The following is an 18930-nucleotide window of genomic DNA, read 5'->3' on the forward strand; positions in this document are numbered from 1 at the left end:
TTACCAAATTTCACACGGGAACTGTCCGAAAGATTTTTATTGGACTTTAACTTTTGACTAATTAAGGCAGACGACAAAAATGAACAACATATCAACTGGATCTTAGCAGTAATTAAAACTTACATTCTACGCATTAAAAGACTTAGCGTACAGGTGTGAAACTCGAGGCCCGGGGGCCGGATCCGGCCCGCCACATGATTCCAAGTGTCAACGTCCGCGATTCATGCTAAAATCTGTGCCATATTTTTTGGATTGTACCATATTTGTGTTACCTAACATCGACAGTAGTTGGAAAACCCAGGATGGTGATGAAAACGGTGATGATTTTGAGATGAATAAAAAAGTCCAGAAGGGTGTCCATCGGACTTATGAGATCATTTTTTTCCGTTTTGATGGTTTACAGCGTTGTTCTTTTTCGTCCGTGTCAGAGTCGGAGATGACGATCCTTCCAACGGCAATCGGCTCATTCATCAGTTCATCCTCCGACGAATCGAGTATCAGCACTTCATTTGAATCGTAAGCTACGCTGCTAGCTTCGGGTTGGGCATTTATCGAGCCGGCGTGTTTGTGCGTCCGCACCAGGTTTTTCGGTTTTCTGCTTTTGGGCCTACGTCGATAGCTCCCTTCCGGATTGTCGTCCTTGGAATACCGCAGCGAGGGAATCAAATGCTTTGAGACGGTCAAATAGTTGTGTTCCGACGCGGTCGGGTAATCGCAACTATCGTCCGTATCGCAGCTGTCTTCAGAGTCCTTGTCCCGGATTGTCTCTTTTGGAAATGCGCATTCCCGATTTTCAGCCGTGTTGAAATCCACATTTTTTGATGAGTCGTCTCCTTGATGCGTTGAGCAGGTGGAGACCACGTCCGTTGCATTTTGGTGAGATTCTGAGGGAGTAAAGAGATTGATGTTAATTTATTTAAAGCCACAATGTTCACACAATGTTATTTCTGGAAATGAAAAATGAAGTCGAATACCGTAATTTCTGGCCTATAAGCCGTGACTTTTTTTTCACACCTGTGGCTCATGCAGTGATGCGGCTAATTTGTGCATTTTTTTTCTAACGGCCGCAAAGGGGCACTCGAGCGGAAAAGGTGAAGAGTGAGACCGGTGGAATATAGGTGCCGAGGAAGTGACTTTTACCGGTCTGGCCCTGTTAGCGCTGCGCTGGCGTGTTACTCCCGTGTCTTAGTGATTTTTACTGGTATGTTTTGGGTTTTTTTTAACCGGCCCCGTTAGCACGGCGCTAGCGTTAGCATGGCGCTAGCGTTAGCACAATTTATATCTGGAAATGAAAAATGAAGTCGTATACCGTAATTTCCGCCCTATAAGATGCGACTCTTTTCACGAGCTTTCAACTCTGTGGCTCATGCAGTGATGCGGCTAATTTGTGCATTTTTTTTCTAACGGCCGCAAAGGGGCACTCGAGCGGAAAAGGTGAAGAGTGAGACCGGTGGAATATAGGTGCCGAGGAAGTGACTTTTACCGGTCTGGCCCTGTTAGCGCTGCGCTGGCGTGTTACTCCCGTGTCTTGGTGATTTTTACTGGTATGTTTTTTTTAAACTGGCCCTGTTAGTGCGGTGCTAGCGTTAGCACAATTTTATCTCTGGAAATGAAAAATGACGTTGTATACTAACGCTAATACTTGCACCGCGCTAATGCCAGCACTGCGCTAACAGGCCCAGTTAAAAAAAAAAAAAAGACACCGGTAAAATTCAGTGAGACACGGCAGTAACAGGGCCCTAACAGGGCCAGACCGGTAAAAGTCACTTCCTCGGCGCACATATTCCACCGGTCTCACTCTTACCTTTTCCGCTCGAGTGCCCCCTTGCGGCCGTTAGAAAAAAAATGCACAAATTAGCCGCATCATCGCAATAAAAGTCGCGGCTTATAGGCCGGAAATTACGGTATGACCTTTAGATGGACTACAACTTGCCAACAGCTTAAATTTTCATATGAGTAAAAATAATTCATTTTTAAAGATGGGACATGTCTTGACCGCTATTGATCAAATTGTAGATCCCCGTGAAGTTTTTGCTCACTTTATCATCTTTTGTCGTCATTTGTTGAGAAAATGGTTGACTTTCTAGAGCAGGGGTGTCAAACTCATTTTTGCCGCGGGCCACATTGTAGTTCTGGTTTCCCTCAGAGGGCTGTTATGACTGTAAAACCATAAAACTCGTTTATCGCCTCATCATATTGTCAAGTCATTATCCAAGCCACTTATCCTCAACAAGGGTTGCGGGAAAGCTGGAGTCTATCCCAGCTAGCTTTGGACAAAACGGCAGACTACACCCTGAACTGGTCTGCAGTCAGTCGCCGGGCAGATATCGACACCAGCACAGAGCGGGAATCGAACCCACACTGTCTGCAAAGGCAGGCGTGTGTACCACTACACCATCAGTGACTCCCTCACTGTATTGACACGTGAAATTTATGAATTACTTTTGGATTCAGCAATCAAGGGCTAACGGGTTTTTCAACTACACTTACGATACCTCAACGTCAGCATTTTAGATATGACAATTTGAAATTTTGGAACAGATTTGAACAAGAATCACGGAGGTTTACATACATTATTTGCCCTCGCGGGGCCACATAAAATGATGTGGCGGGCCGCATCTGGCCCCCGAGCCTTGAGTTTGACACCTGTGTTCTAGAGACTTAAGTACCTGATGAAAGATTCTCTGATGCAGATTCAGCAAGATGGTCGTTGGGTTCGGGACGCATCCCGTCAGCATTTCCTTTGTTCCGATTCAAGCATTTTGCATCTCTTTCGCACGCACCTCTGTTTTCTGTCGCAAATGACTCGCGGGTCGCAAAGTTCTTCTGGGTCCGAAAGCACGCGAGCCTCTCGGCAATCAGGGTATGGATTTGATCGTCTGTTGGGGGTTGCAGTTTTCCGGTGGGCAAATCCTCAACGGTTGCCGCCTGGACACAAAGTGCTGAATCAGCACTGCCTGCGCTGTCAAGGTTTTGTGCTTGGTTTAGTCCACAATTTAAAGCAGTGTGGCGGACTAGCCAACGGCACAGCTGAGTGGCGTCCTGCATTTGGACCGGGATTCCCACGCAAGTTCTCTGATGAAGATCTGGCCTTGAAGAGCGATTTGACGCCCGCAGGGACCCGGGAGCGTATTTGCGGCTCGTGAGAGCTGCGCCTGAGAACCAGTTCCATGTTTTCCTCGCTTGCGGCCGTCTCCCGTTGAGGGTGGGTTGCAGAATTTTGGGGGCGCGCTGGACGGTCCGAGCTCGGCTTCCCAGAACATGGACTCGCTTCGTTGTGGTTTCGCGTTAAATTATCAGAACCGATCATTGGATCCAAGATGTCTTTCGTGCTCTAAGGTGAAATAGAGTGGAAAGCCGACTCTATGTGAAATATCTAAAAAAAAAAACAAAAAAACGAGAAACTGAGATTAGTTGATGGCTGATATAACGACCCAAATGTGATTCGGCACATAATTTTAATATCATTTGATTCACAACAAGGCATGGCAGTCACCTTTTGAAAATCAATTAATTTTACCGATATGAGGATTTTAATTCTCGTCAATTATCCAATCTGAGGTTGTCATCGTTTCTAAGAAAAAAAAAATATTCTACATATTTTTCCCACTTTTAATCCCAAAATGTCTCCAGTGCTGGGTGTGCAAAATGAAGTCGGCGAAATAATACATAAGTGTCATAAGGCGTCCATATTTTTATAATTACAGCTGGCGGTCCACTGTGGAATATTTAGTCGTGAAGAAAACTGCAATCATCGTTGTTTGATAACACAAATATGATTGTAATAGCTCAATATTATCATTTATGATATGACAATTTGAAATTTTGGTACAGATTTTAACAAAAAAAAAATCACAGAAGGTAATACATGGGATTTGCCTACGCGGGCCACATAAAATCACACAGCGGCCCAGATCTGGCCCCCGGGCCTTGAGTTTGACACCTGCGTTATACACCATGAGCGAGCGAATAAATTTGGGAAATATAGTGTATATATTTTCACATCACGATATATATTGGAGTGTATTGCAGGGTAAGAACAACAACAAAATTAATATTTTGTAATATTGTGCCGCCTTAGTTGTACACATTTGTTTTGGGCTGCTCCCATAGAAACGGAACGCAATTGTAAACAATCAATACAATAAAGTATATCTGTATAACCTATAGATATAATAAGATGAAGAAAACACCCGAATGAAATTTATTGATTTTCAAAAAGGGGGGAAAAGGTCCAAAAAATAAATAAATATATATATATATACAGTACGACGTCAAAGGACACACAAAAACATAAATGAATTCATTTATACATTTATTCATTGCTTCACTAGACGGAGGCTTGGAAATAAAATTACACTTAATATTCGTTTTCGTTTTCAAATTTTATAGATTTTTGTTACCCCGATTTTGTCTTAGGTTTTCCACGTGATGACTGGAATGACTTAATTTAAAACAATTAACGTAAAGTTTGTTTTTTATATCTGCATTCGACAAGCTTTCCAATGGTATTTTTGAAACTTTGATAATAATAAAAAAAAATGCATACAGTAATACTCTCGCAAACCGGAAGTCCACCAACCTCTTTTCCGGCTTTGGTCACGTGACTGCCGTTCCGCACTTATCGTATTCACAAACGATATTATTTTTCAAAACACGTAATAAGAGCGTATCGTCGTTTCTAACGTCGTCAGTTGTGCTAATAACTCCTAAAATTATAAATTGAAAATGTACGGCGGGAACTGAACGGGAGCTGGAAACATTCACAGCACAATGAAAACTACAAGGTGACTTACCGCGCAGCTTTAAAAAAAAAAAAAAAAATACTCTCCGAGGTTCACCTAAAAAGAGGTAAAATCACCACTTTGTTTCCCTGCAGTGCAGCTCCAATTTAATCCAGTGTTCATTTCAGAAATCCAAAACCGGAAGCTTCGGTCCCTCTTCGTCAATTGCTGTAATAAACGATAATAATAATAATACACCTCGTAATAAATGAAGTGATGATATCTGATATCCTCTCGAAAGATGAAAGTAAAACGGATTCGTTTTAAATGATCACTGGCTCCAAACTAAGCAAGCAGGTTTTCTGAAACGGTGCGGATTGTTATCTCTTCATTTTCTTTTTTTAGTCGCAGCACCGCCCCTTCATGTAAATTCCCTTCAAAAACTTCCTGTGTCGTAGTGCGTGCGACATAATCTAATAACTACATTAGAGGTATAATTAGAAATAATTACACAATATAATTGCATCTGAAATTCAAGAAAGCGACAGTGGGGTTTGGAATAATTTGCTAATTCTGTAGAACAAAGTCAAGCTAACTAGCCGGGACTATATCACTAAAACTAGCTTAAAGCCAAAGTGTCATCCCTATAAACATTCTAAAATAGATATTGTAATGAAAAATACATGTAAGATTATTCACTTCTGTGTTGATACGAAAAAATAAATATGAGCGGAGAGTGCGTCATCCATGCGCAAAGTGCGGAAGTCTCATTTGAAATTGAAGTGGTCGCCATATTGGCTGCATCTCCTGCCCGTGACGTCACACTGGGACATTTGCCAATGAAAACACGCTGTGGCACCTACTACGGGAGACGAACACCTTCTGACACGGAAGCTCTTTTCGAAGAAGAGAACCGACTAAAGCGACTGGGACAATATTATCTCATCGTTTCGACCCACATTTAGATGATATGCGGATCACGGCCAAACCACCCCCTCGCCCAATCCACTTCTGCGTGGAGGTGATAAAAACAACACCAGTGAAAGGACGCTGTGCCACCTACTATGGGAGACGAACACCATCTGACACGGAAACTCTTTTCGAAGAAGAGAACCGCGTAAAGTGACCTCATCGTTTCGAGCTAGATTTAGATGATATGCGGATCACGGCCAAACCCCATCTGGCCAAACCACCTTTTTGCCTGATCCACCTCTGCTTGCCGGTGATAAAAACAGTGCCTGCGAGCGATAACGACGCGGTGGTCAAACCACCTCCCCGTCGATCCACTTCTGGTGCGGAGACGAGCCACCCCAGCCGAAGCCGTGTTGTTGACAAGGCCGGTGGCGATCCACGAGGCCTGCGGAGGCCGTCCTTCAGCGGCTGCTGCAAGGAAGCCTTCCGATCCGCACATCGACACATTTAGCACCCCTGATTTACGGATTATGTCCCCCCTTACACACCTACCTTTCATTTGGAACCCACCAAGCTCTCGTCCTTTACACCTGTGCAATCCATTTTTCACGACGAACCGGGTCTTTTGTTAAAAACGGAATACTTTTTTATTTTCCCAAAACTGTACCATAAAAAAAAACAAAGAAAAGGAAAGGGGGGACGTATTGATTATGATTGATAAGAAATGATCACGCAATCTGCGTAACGGGGCAGTCCTCGGGCTGGTCCAAAAACAGGATCTGGAACATGTGGTTGTAGAAGTCTGGGTGGTAGAGGCAGGCCCGGGTACAGTCTGGGCTGAAGTTGAACTCCAGAATCTGAGGAACCATGACACGCTCACCTGCCATGAATTTAAAACGAGACAAATTATTATTATTATTAATATTATATAACACGCCAGTGCTTTTCTTTCACTGGATTGAAATTGCGACCGACAAATTGCGCTTTAAGACGTTTCTATTTCTATGCGTACTGTACTTGCCGTTGTTCTCCGTGCGCCACTTCAGCATGAGGTCTACGGCGTAGATAGCCCGGGAAGACGGGTACGCGCAAATACCGTACGGGGCAGGTCGAGATGAAGCCGCCTCGAAGAGCTTCTTGAATGCTTTAAATAAGTCAGCCTGGGGGAGGAAAAAAAAAAGATGTTTAAACCTACTGTTAGCCACTGTTGTATTTAAAAAAGAAAAAAAAAAGGGTCCGAATCTGTACTTACTTCCACTTCCCTCCACGGATACTCGGGGTACTGTTTTTCAAACATGGGGATGAACTCGTCATAGTGAACCTGCTCACAGAGACCAGTGGATCACTTTGATGGCAGCTAACATTAACAAAATCAAGAAATGACTTTGTTTAAAGTCCCACTGACACAAAAATCATGATTTTTAATCTGTTTAAAAAAAAAGGGAGCCGGAACGGACCCATCCGTTTTTTCACCACAGAGCATGATTTTGACGTGTATGGCTTTTTGTAACTCCCGTCATGAAAATCCTCTCGAGGGATTTGTTTTGGAGAAGAAGCAGGAAGTGATGTAATCAGCAGACGCGGGTTTGCGTGTTTATACCAGTTTTACCTGCGGGAAGGTAGCTCTTCGTTCCTTTGTGTTAGCCAAAATGCCGCCTCGTAGTATTGCCGGACATTGCTCCAACATTCGGGAGGATGGATTCCCTCTTCATACTTTTCCAAAAGACCCAGTTCGTCGTGAAAAATGGATTGCACAGGTGCAAAGGACGAGAGCTTTGTGGGTCCCAAATGACAGGTAGGTGTGGAAAGAGCTACGAAAAAAAAATAGTTAGGGGGGAACGTAACCCTTCTTTCAGCGTCGCAGCGCCAGGCCGTGGTGGCTTGTCGCAGGAACACCGGGGTGGCTTGTCGCGGCGCTTGGTCAGGAAGGCTTGTTACGGCGCCGCCGGGGTGGCTCGTCGCGGCACCACCAGGGTGGCTTGTCGGAGCGCCAGGCCGGCGTGGGTGATTGCCGTGCTACTGGGGTGGTGCCGCGACGGGCCACAGTGGCTTGTCGTGGCCGCCCTAGCCCATTTCACGGCGTTGTTGTCGCTCGAGGCTCAGTACGCTACATACAACGTCTGTTGTTAGTTAAAAGTAATCCGCATATCATCTAAATATGGCTCGAAACAATAGGGCAATATTTCCCCAGTCACTTCACCCGATTGTAAGATGTTTTCTTCTTCGAAAAGAGCTTCTGTGTCAGAAGGGCCGTCGGAAAAATCTGAAAATCTCTGTTGTTCCTCTCCCATAGCAGGTGCCACTGATTTCAATGGCGAACGTCCCGGTATGACGTCTGCTGATGACGTCGCAGGGAATACGGCTACCACTTCGGTTTCCAGTCAGACTTCCGCAACTTTGCGCAAGGATGACGCGCTCTCCGCTCATATTTATTTTTTCGTATAGACATTGAAGTGAATAATGTTATACGTATTTTTCATGACGATATTTATCGGCATGTCAGTGGGACTTTAAAGCGTTTTATATATGGACCTGCTTGAGCGCCACACCCTCTGTATAGTTCATGACAGTAAAGTGTTTCTGGTAGTCATCGAAATGGTCCAGGGAGAACGGTCTGAAGAGGTTGAGAAAAACAGGTGAGTGAAGGCATCTGGCCCATATTCGTCCGGCCCATAGAGGTGAATGTAAGGAAGACGCTGTTTACAAGTAGTAAATGTGTAACTACACTTCTTTGGCAATATTACACGATCACAGCAATGTAAACTTAACACTAAAGTGTTGAAGCTCTTTTTCCACATTCATTATGTAGCATTTTTTAAGGCCATGAACCCAAAAAAAAACCTGCTACTCCCGATTAAGTCTGTTAAAACTTAGCGTCATTTCCGGCCTTTAAGCCGCGACTTTTTTCACACGCTTTCAAGCCCGCGGCTTATGCAGTGATGCAGCTAATTTGTACATTTTTTTATAACGGCCGCAAGGGGCACTCGAGTGTAAAAGGTAAGAGTGAGACCGGTGGAATATATGTACTGAAGAAGTGACTTTTACCGGTATCTTTATTTTTAACTGGCCCTGTTAGCACTGTGCTAGCGTGTTGCTGCTATGTTACTGCCGCCTCACAGTGATTTTTACTGGTATGTTTTTTTTTCTTAACTGGCCCTGTTAGCGCTGTGCTAGCGTGTTGCTGCTGTGTCTCATTGAGTTTTACGAATATGTTTTTTGTTTAACAGGCCCTGTTAGCGCTGTGCTAACCTGTTGCTGCCGCGTCTCAGTGATTTTTACCGGTATCTGTTTTTTTTTTTTAACCGGACTTGTTAGCGCTGTACTACCATGTTGCTGCTGTGTTACTGACGCATCGCAGTGATTTTTACCTGTATGTTTTTTTTTTTTTTTTAAACCGGTCATGTTAGCGCTGTGCTAGCGTTAGCGCTGTGCTAACGTGTTGCTGCTGTGTTACTGTCACGTCTCAGTGATTTTCACTGCTATGTTTTTTTTTAACCAGCCCAATTAGCGCTGTGCTAGCATGCTGCTGCTGTATTACTGTCGCGTCCCAGTGATTTTTACCGGTATGTTTTTTATGTTTTAACCGGCCCTGTTAGCGCTGTGCTAGCATGTTGCTGCTGTGTTACTGTCGCGCCACAGGCACTGTATGGAAAGAAAAGCTAAGGTATGTTATTAAAACTATAAAAACTCTTTCTGTGTACCGTCTTTCTTTGCAAATATCTCGTGTTTCAATGTGGGCACATGCGGCTTTTAATCAAGTGCGACTTGTGTATGTACAAAACGCTTTTTCCTTTCAAAATGTAGTGGGTGAGGCTTATAAACAGGTGCGCTCTATAGTCCGGAAATTATGCTCGTCTTTTAAGGCACAAATATGCGAGTATATTTCTTCTATATACTGTATGATCGTGCAATACCTGTTTGCAAAGCGTAACCAGAAGACATTGTAGGCATAGAGGCGCAGAGGGCTCACGGAGCGCAACATCAACATGTAGCGGATGTCGAACTTCACCAGTCCGACGTCCTCCCTGTTGAACAGCACTGGATCCTCGATGTACTTACACACAACCTGAAGCACAATAACAACAATAAAAATACCTTCATACTTTTTTCCTCAACAAAATCCTACAGATACTTTGCGTTAAGCAGCAGTTTGTTTTCACTGCCACTTTAGGCAAACGATACCTTTGGCGTACTCTCTCTCTGGCGGATGATGTAGTTCAGATTGTTGGTAATGTGCATATCCATCCCACGGGCCAAATTCCAGGGCTTACATATCCAATGGTTATCATCTCCCCTAAAATTAAAATATATCTCAGGTTGTTTGCAAACCGATAATCTTCGTGTGATGATGTCAGCGCCACCTTGATTAACTGTGAAAAATGACAGTCCTCCACTACCTCTGTTGTCTATCTTGATAGTGCCTTATGAACTGCGGAAGCTCCGTCTGGAGGTTGAAGGTCTTCGGTACCACGCCGGAACCATCCGTCACTCTCCGGGCCATGGCAGCGAGGCAATCCTTCACCGTGATGAGGTTCTCACACGGAAACTGATTAATCATGACACGGGGTCGCTCCACGCTGAGCTTCCTGTCAGAAAGTCAGGTCTTACAAGAACAGTCCGAGACGGCAAGAGATGATTTGAAATCAGCAAAATCGGGAGTAGAACCGAAAATAAAAAGGCCCAAGTGGACAATCTAAGGTTTCTAAAATAATCAACTTCAGAATCTTTCCGAGGATTCACTTAATTGATCAATACTCCACAGCATGTGGACAAGTTATTGGTAAGAACACTGTTCCTACTGTGAAACATGGAGGAGACAGATTTTTCAAAATAACTACAGTAATGTGTTAATATAATACCAAAATATCAGTGTTGATGGAATGGTTTTAGTGTTTTTCATGAATTAAAGCCTTTGATTTTTCTTTATGCGACCCTCAGGGAAAATGTTTGGCCACCCCTACGGCAGACCAGGCTCTATCAGTTTTCTTGAAAACTACCGTAATTTCCGCCCTACAGAGCGCAGAGTACATTTGGAAAGGAAATACCATTTGGTACATAAGCCGCACCTGTGTAAAAGCCGCAAATGCCCACATTGAAACACGAGATATTTACAAAGAGAGACAATATGCAGAGTTTTCAAAGTTTTAACATCTTAGCTTAGCTTAACATAGCAACAACACAGTACCATGAACAGGGGTGGTAAAAAAAAAAAAAAAAAAAAAAAAAAACATACCGATAAAACAAACCAAAACACAGTAGCATGAACAGGGCCGGTTAAAAAAAAAACAAACATACCTAAATCACTGAGACGCGGCAGTAACACAGCAGCAACCGCTAGTGCGATGCTAACGCTAGGGCGGATCTAACAGGGCCGGTTAAAAAAAAACAGAGGTAAAAATCACTGAGACACGGCAGTAACATAGCAGCAACATGCTAGCACAGCGCAAAGGCTAGCACAGCGCTAACAGGGCCGGTTAAAAAAAAAAAACAAACATACCTAAATCACTGAGACGTGGCGGTAACACAGCAGCAACAGCTAGTGCATTGTTAACACTAGTGCGGAGCTAACAGGGACGGTTAAAAAAAAAACATACAGGTAAAAATCACTGAGACACGGCAGTAACATAGCAGCAAAATGCTAGCACATCGCTAACACTAGCACAGCGCTAACAGGGCCAGTTAAAAAAAAAAAAAACATACCGGTAAAAGTCACTTCCTTGGCCCATATATTCCACCGGTTTCGCTCTTCCCTTTTCTGCTCGAGTGCCCCCTTGCGGCCGTTAGAAAAAATGGACAAATTAGCTGCATCACTGCATAAGCCGCAGGGTTGAAAGGGTGTGAAAAAGGTTCCAGCTTATAGGCCGGAAATTACGGTATGTTTAACCTTTTCTTTACTGATAACTTACACCAATCACATCCTTTTGCTGCAACGTGCTACTCACAACATCGCAATTAGATATTAGATATTACGACAACAAATCAAATGAACTTACCGTATACCCACTCCGTGTCGCGTGTGCGTGCAATTATTGCCCTCACCTGTAGTCTTTGATGTGGTCGAAGCTCCAAATGATATCCGCCTCCTCCTCAGCCTCTACCAGCTGGAAACGTGAATCCGTCAAGTTGTTAATCACTTGGGACATTTCGGAGTACACCCTTGGAAACGGAGTTGAAAAACAACGGAAAATGAACCACACGCAAGGCGCATTTGAGATTTACAAATCAAAAAAGGCTTGGAACGTATTATTTCTTTTTCCATTCATTGTAATGGGAAACATCGATTCGGTTTTCGAACAAATCACTTTTCGAACCATTTTCTGGAACGGATCGTGGTCGTGAACCAAGGTTGTACTGTAGTATGATCACGTACTTAAGTATTCTGTCCTTGGGTACTGTGCAGGGGTGAATGTCCACAGGAAGTTGCTCTTTGTTCTCCTTCAATACAGCCTGGAGTTAGCACAGACACAATAGTAAGAATTACATATTTATTACATTATGAAAAGAAATAGGAATTTGAGAACTACATTGGGCCTGACTCTCTCAATCGAGTGAAGTGACCGGGGCAATATTACCCTATCGTTTCGAGCCATATTTAGATGATATCCGGATCACTTCTAGCTAACAATAGACACCCCGACAGACGGACAAGGAACCCAATAAAATATTAAAAATGACAAGCCTATAATTGTTCGATTTCCTCACACTTTTACAAGTCTTGTGTATGTAGCGTACTCAGGAGGACCCATGCCGGCTGAAGTAAGTACGTCAGGGGTGCCCAGACACCGGTGCCCGGTTGTGGGGGAGAGCTCCTTTTTCCTCCCCGCCCGTTCCACCTCTGCGTCGGGAATAACGCCGGCGAACAACAACAACACCGCAGTCGCGAACATCGACACATTTAGCACCCCGGACTTACGTACTTTATGAAGTTATTATGATGCGGATCTTTTGTTCTTTTGTTAGGTTCTGACAAGAAGGATTACGTCGTCGGACGTGGACGACGGAGCTTTTTATGATTGCTGCTTTCGCTGTTCGAGTTTGGTGACTATAAGTCTAGTTAGCGCGTGTTATACGCTATTACTACTGTCTTCGTACTTCTATTTTATAGTTTTGTGTTGTATTGAATCGTGTAATTAAATTGTCTTAAATGCAATGCAAGTGCTTTTTTATATGTTGCCGGTTCGACCAAGGGTATTTATTCTAAAATCACACGTAACATATGCTATAAACTGTGACACAAAAAACTTTATGAGACGGATTATGTGGTCCCCCTCAACTATTATTTTTTTTTAAATTTTTACTTTATTTATTTATGGGACACAGAAGCTCTTTTCAAAGAAGAGTAGATCTCAGAATCGAGTGAAGTGACCGGGGTAATATTACCCTATTGTGTTGAGCCATATTTAGATGATATGCGGATCACGGCCAAACCACCTCCCCGTCAGATCCAACTCCGCGCGGCGTAGATGAGCCACCCCGGCCGAAGCCGACGGGCACGTTGACACATTTAGCACCTCTGAGTTACGGATGCGGATCTTTTGTTACGATCTGAAATGATTACGTCCTCCCCCCCCAACTATTTTTTTTAGTAGCTGTATACACACACCAACCTGTCATTTAGAACCCACTAAGATCTCGTCCTTTGCACTTGTGCAATCCATTTTTCACGACGAACCGGGTCTTTTGGAAAAGTACGACGAGTGAATCCGCCCTCCCGAGTATTTGAGCATTATCCGGCAATACAACGAGCTGGGATTTTGGCTAACACGAAGGAACAAAGAGCTACCTTCCCGCAGGTAAAACTGCTATAAACACACGAACCCGCCTGAGTGGGCATCTGCTACTAACGTCACTTCCTGCTTCTTCTCCAAAACAAATCCCTCGAGAGGATTTTCACGCCGGGATTTACAAAAAGCCATGCCCGTCAAAATCATGTTAAACGGATGGGTCCATTCTGGCTGCCTTTTTTCATTAATAACATACTAAAAATCGTGCATTTCATGAGAGAGGCGCTTTAAGAGGTAAATGTGTCCATCGGCATTTGCCAGTTCGTTGTTTCTCTCCAGCCACTTCGTCTGACACCGAGTTTGGATGAGGCTTCGCCGATTATAATCCTTCCCTGCCAAATATAAGCTACTTGAGGCTGACCTCATCCCCGACCTGGCCCTCAAGCCTTTCCCCATTGGGTACCTTGTCCTCCGTCAGATATGAAAAATCGCAGCATTGCGCCGGCTTGCCGCTTGGTGCCCCCGAATTCATAATTCATGATCAATTCCGATTCGCTAACATAAGCACGTTGCTGAAAGACCATTGCCCTGTGTGCACGTGTCATGAATCTGACAATGTAAGAAGCTTTGTGCATCAACACAGTATTGATACACACCTCATAGTACGCATCTGCTGGCTCTGTGGTTTTTTCACAAACCCCTCGCAGCTCCGCGGGTATCCACGGCAACAAACGGCACCGTCTGACCATGGGATCTGACTCACCATATGCAAAGTCACGGGTTGCTTCATCTGTGAAATGAGATGATTCCGAATCAGAATCTCAAATTCAGAAGGGGCAATGTGGTTTTTGTGCTGGCTGCATTGGTGCACAATTCCTTTAGCGCCACCGCACCATCCATAACCAATTATGATACACAACGTTGCTTATTTTCCACCCCTTCATCTGTGTGTTTTCCATCACCTCCCTTTTCCAGGTCTTGGAGAGGCCAGAGTACAGTGTAGGCCGCCTGGGCGTCGACAAAGAAGAAGGGGGCCATGCCGCAGGTGGGCTGGTCGGAGTGGCGGACTTGGGAACCGAACTCGTCCATGATGTACCACACTGGGACCTTCTCCTCCGCGGACTGTACATCACAGCATAATAGGAACAGAGCAAATACAGTAATTCAGGCATGTATTTGATATAGTCATGCTACGAAGCATGTGTTGTCTTGTCAGTCATAGCCTATGTAGTTCATAGTTCACGAACTGGACACGATGACATCAGATCATAGAAAATATTCTGGATGGAAGTTTCTATTCGGAACATCCTTTACAAATAGTAAGTTTGGAAATACAGAGATGACTCGGTTCTCGACCACAATCACCTTCCAGATAACGGTTCGAAAAGGGATTTGTTCGAAAACCGAATCGATGTTTCCCATTACAATGAATGGAAAAAGAAATAATGCGTTCCAAGGCTAAAAAATTCAGCTTTTTAAAGTAATTTTTTAAAGCTTTTCCTGATAATAAATTGCATAGTAGAAATACATGTATAGTTGAAATACTTTATATAATAAAATAATTTAAGAAATATATATATATATAAAATTTAAAATGTGCGTATTCATCTGTTCGTGAATGAGGCCCGATGTAGTTCTAAAATTCCTATTTATTTTTCATTATGCATACTGTTTTTGTAATCTTATTACTGTGTCTGTGCTAATCTAGGCTGTATTGACGGAGAACAAAGAGCAACTTCCGTTGGACATTCCCGCCTGCACGCTACCCAAGGACAGAATACTTAAGTACATGATCATACTACAGTACAACCTCGGTTCACGACCAAGATCCGTTCCAGAAGGCGGTTCGAGAAGTGATTTCTTTGAAAAACGAATCAATATTTCCCATTACAATCAATGGGAAAAGAAATAATGCGTTCCAAGCCTAAAAAAAATGTGACATTTTTTTTTTTTAGCTTTTCCTGACAATAAACTGCATAGCATAAATACATGTATAGTTGAAATACTTTATATAATAAAATAATTGAAGAAATATATTTATTTTTTGCTTAAAATATATGCTTTAGAAGTAGATTACACTAGGCTGGGAGCGCATTGCCGTATCTGTAGCTACTCGGCCTCCAGCTTTGTAAACGTTTTTTATTAACAAAAGAGCAGAATCGTTTTAAACAAGTAACCTCCCTTTTTTGGAGCCATGATTGGGTGTTAATACGGTAGTCCTTGATAAGAGGTAAAGCAACAGTCACTAACGGGACACGTCTGTGTACACAGGCTGCGTTATACAGAATAACAAAAGGCGCTGGTTGCTGGTCATTTCGGGGGGTTTTTCCGGGGTGCGTTCGAATTGAGAATAAGAAAACACGTCGCGGGTGGGTCAACTGGTCTGGCCACGCGCAATACAGGTTCGAGTACCGATTTTCGTTCGAAAACAGAAGCAAAAAAAAACTCGAAATTTTTGCTCGAAAACCGATTTGTTCAAAAACGGGGACGTTCGAGAACCGAGGCTTTACTGTAGTCACTTGCGGTGAACTGCATCATGACAAACCGGGTGACGATATATAAAAGAAGGAATTGACGGCAAGGAATACCGGTGACGTGTGGTATTAAGGTATGACGATTTCTAAATACCCCTTGGGAAAGCTGATAGGTTTGGTTGTACATCCACATGTGGTCCATCACGAGCTCTACTTTATCGGCTTCGCTGTGCTTCTCACTGAAGTCCAAACCCATGAGCGAGGCCATTCGGGGCAACAGGCCGGGAATCTGCTCCAGCTGCTCACGAGCATGCTCAACACGATATGTCCAAGCATGGTCCACCAGGAAAATACTGCAGACACAACGCGCAACGAGGGTTAAATGTATTTCAAGTGAAACAAAAACAAAACAAAACAAATGCTTGTGCTATATATATTTAAAATTTTAGTACTAATTTTAGCAACAATCATGGAAGTTGATGCAAATGATAATCTTTTACGGGCCATATCGACGGGCCAAGAGGGGCGTGGCCACTCCTCCGGGCGGCGACACCTGTCACTGCTCACGACTGTTTCACATTGGGAATTTAACTCTACTGTGTATTTGTGCCCTGAGTTTGTGAGTTGCATTAACTGACAGTAGGAATCTCCACCACTGAAAATAGTGTAGTGTTGAGCTATCCTCGTCACAGTGTTTATGTGCCACCTCAGGTTGAATAAAACTACGCCGAATATCATGTCCCCGTCTTGGAGTCCTGGATTTGGGTCCGGCCCCGCACCGGAGGTCCGTGACAAGAGCTGGCCCTCGGGCCTTTTGTTTGACACCTACTAATGAACAATGAATAATGAATATTCACTGACAAATTCTACATACAGACTAACGTAATGTTACGATACTATAAAAAACGAGTTAAATTGTTACCACTTAGTGTAGTGTAACGCCAAGCATGTACCACACTGCCCCCAAGAGGCCAAGGCATGCCCAGCAGTGACAGCACATACTTATTTGTATTGATTGTTCTATCTTGCTATTATAATAATAATAATTTAGTAATAATAATCATATTAATGATGTGTGTCTCTTCAAACATTTTGCAATAAATTAATGCAGAGTAAATTTGTATCTGATTATCCGACAGCTTAAATCGATAGAATAATGATCCGTCCATCCACGTTCTTCGCCGCTTATCCTCAGGAGGGGTGCGGGGAGTGCTGGAGCCTATCCCAGCTGTCAAGTTAGGCACGGGGAGAACATGCAAACTCCACGCAGGCGGGTCCGAGATTGAACCCAGGACCACAGAACTGTGAGGTCAACACCAGCGTGCCGCCCAGAATCATCATTTCTAAAAATATTTGATCGCGAGCAGCCCAAGTAATAAAACATGTCAGCGTTACCTTGTCGGTTGCGAGGCTTGCAGTCCACTTTCGCAAGTAACGATCACTCTGGAGCGGATCGCCGTTCTCGGCTTGTCCCCTTCCTTCGCACCGTCATCATTTTCGTGCATTTGCATGATTCCGAACACACCGCCAGCATCAAAAATCTGTCAAGTGAAAAATGGATAGTATTTCTGTACACAAAGCAGCGTAAATCTTTAGTTAGCATAATCCACTCAGAACAGAACAAAAGATCTGAGTACGTAAGTCAGGGGTGCGAAATCTGCCGTCGCCTGCGGCGTTGAACAATAAAACGATAAACAACGCCGCCGACGATGGCGCACTGAACCGCGAGTGACGACAACGCCGTAAAGCGGCCCGGCGCCGATGAGCCGACGATGACACGCTCTCCGCTCATATCTATTTTTTTTCTATAGACATTGAAGTGAATAATGTTTTATGTATTTTTCATTCCGATATCTATTTTAGCCAGCACGGTGGAGCAGCTTGTAAAGCATTGGCCTCACAGTTCTGAGGTCCCGGGTTCAATCCCCGACTCACCTGTTGGGAGTTTGCATATTCTCCCCTTACCTGCGTGGGTTTCCTCCGGGTACTCCGGTTTCCTCCTACATCCCAAAAACATGCAACATTAATTGGACACTCTAAATTGCCCATAGGTGTGATTGTGAGTTTGTCTCGATGTGCCCTGCAACCAGTTCAGGGTGTAACCCCGCCTCCTGCCCCTTGACAGCTGGGATCAGGTCCTGCACTCCCTGCGACCCTTGTGAGGATGAGCGGCAAAAAAGAAAATGGATAGATGCATTTATTTTAGAATGTTTATAAACGTGACAGTGGAGCTTTAATCTTTTTTTTTTTTTTGTTACGTTTCATGCTAATTTTTGTATCATTGTTATCCGAATAGCTTCCTCGTTGTGATTTATGCATGGAATGGAATTTCACTCCGCATGTGAAGGTTTAATATTTAAAGATTAGATGAAGATTTTAACTTTCTTTGGCTGTGCGCTTTCATGACAAGTGAGTAGCGTACACACAAGTACACGTGTATAACCCGTGATTTACGTATTTTTTTAAAGCTAGAACGATGAACACATTAATAATAATAACACAAAACTTAAATATACACGGTTCAGGTCACTAACAACAATATTGCCATTGCGATGACAATGACAAGCATGATTAACCAAAGATTTTACAAATGTTTAGCTTTTAGAGGCTCCACACATCTTTAGTAGCTACTTTTGTTCAGTTTATTGGAACATAACCAGCTACATTTATGCACTCGTGTTGTTATTATTGTAGCTTGGCTTCACTCAATATTCACGTGTACCGTGTTTTTTTTTTATCTCCCATTCCCAGTATCTATTTGATTTCAAACAGGAAAACAAAACTCCAACAAGATACAGTTGTGGACTTTAAATTATGCATATTTGACGTTACGCCCGGGGGTGGGCACGTAAGCCATAAAACTGACCTCGTTGGTGATTTTATGGTGTAGGCTCCTCCAGTAGGTTTCTGGTATCCCTGACCCCTGCAATGCGTTGTAATACAAAAGTACGAAAGTCTTGAATTCTTCATCTTCGTCCCGTTTTAACAATTCGCCAGCAATTTCTGACATTTTTATCGCACTGTATTTTTTTTCTCCAACTTTAACCGGGACCCGGAAGTGAGTTCAATAGACATTGTACAGAACACACCATATGT

The 18930-nt window shown here is 43.5% G+C and overlaps 1 protein-coding gene across 2 annotated transcripts; it reads right to left on the reverse strand.

The window, feature by feature from the left end:
• Positions 1–22: 22 nt before the first annotated feature.
• Positions 23–18913, reverse strand: ttll12 (tubulin tyrosine ligase-like family, member 12). 2 transcript variants are annotated; one of them, XM_061807346.1, is made up of 16 exons: positions 18701–18913; positions 17230–17375; positions 15989–16187; positions 14323–14482; positions 14017–14150; positions 12007–12083; positions 11676–11792; positions 10034–10222; positions 9819–9930; positions 9551–9702; positions 8169–8250; positions 6889–6957; positions 6658–6796; positions 4797–6516; positions 2670–3376; positions 23–884 (listed from the first exon to the last, which is right to left on the reverse strand). In XM_061807346.1, exons 1-14 carry the CDS (start codon positions 18842–18844, stop codon positions 6365–6367), a joined length of 1872 nt encoding a protein of 623 aa, XP_061663330.1. In that variant the 5' UTR covers positions 18845–18913; the 3' UTR covers positions 23–884; positions 2670–3376; positions 4797–6364. The 2 variants fall into 2 exon arrangements, with proteins under 2 accessions (XP_061663330.1, XP_061663332.1); XM_061807348.1 differs by having other exon boundaries at positions 17230–17989; positions 18701–18840.
• Positions 18914–18930: the final 17 nt, after the last annotated feature.

Source organism: Syngnathoides biaculeatus, chromosome 20 (genome assembly GCF_019802595.1).
Source record: "Syngnathoides biaculeatus isolate LvHL_M chromosome 20, ASM1980259v1, whole genome shotgun sequence".
Lineage (NCBI taxonomy): Eukaryota > Metazoa > Chordata > Actinopteri > Syngnathiformes > Syngnathidae > Syngnathoides > Syngnathoides biaculeatus.

Coding starts and splice junctions, on each gene's coding strand:
- ttll12 (XM_061807346.1), bottom strand. CDS start 18,844: ATGTCAGAAATTGCTGGCGAATTGTTAAAACGGGACGAAGATGAAGAA. Junction 10,223..11,675: donor GACCACATCAAAGACTACAG/GTGAGGGCAATA, acceptor ACTTTCTGACAG/GAAGCTCAGCGTGGAGCGAC. Junction 6,958..8,168: donor AGGGTGTGGCGCTCAAGCAG/GTCCATATATAA, acceptor CTCTGTGAGCAG/GTTCACTATGACGAGTTCAT.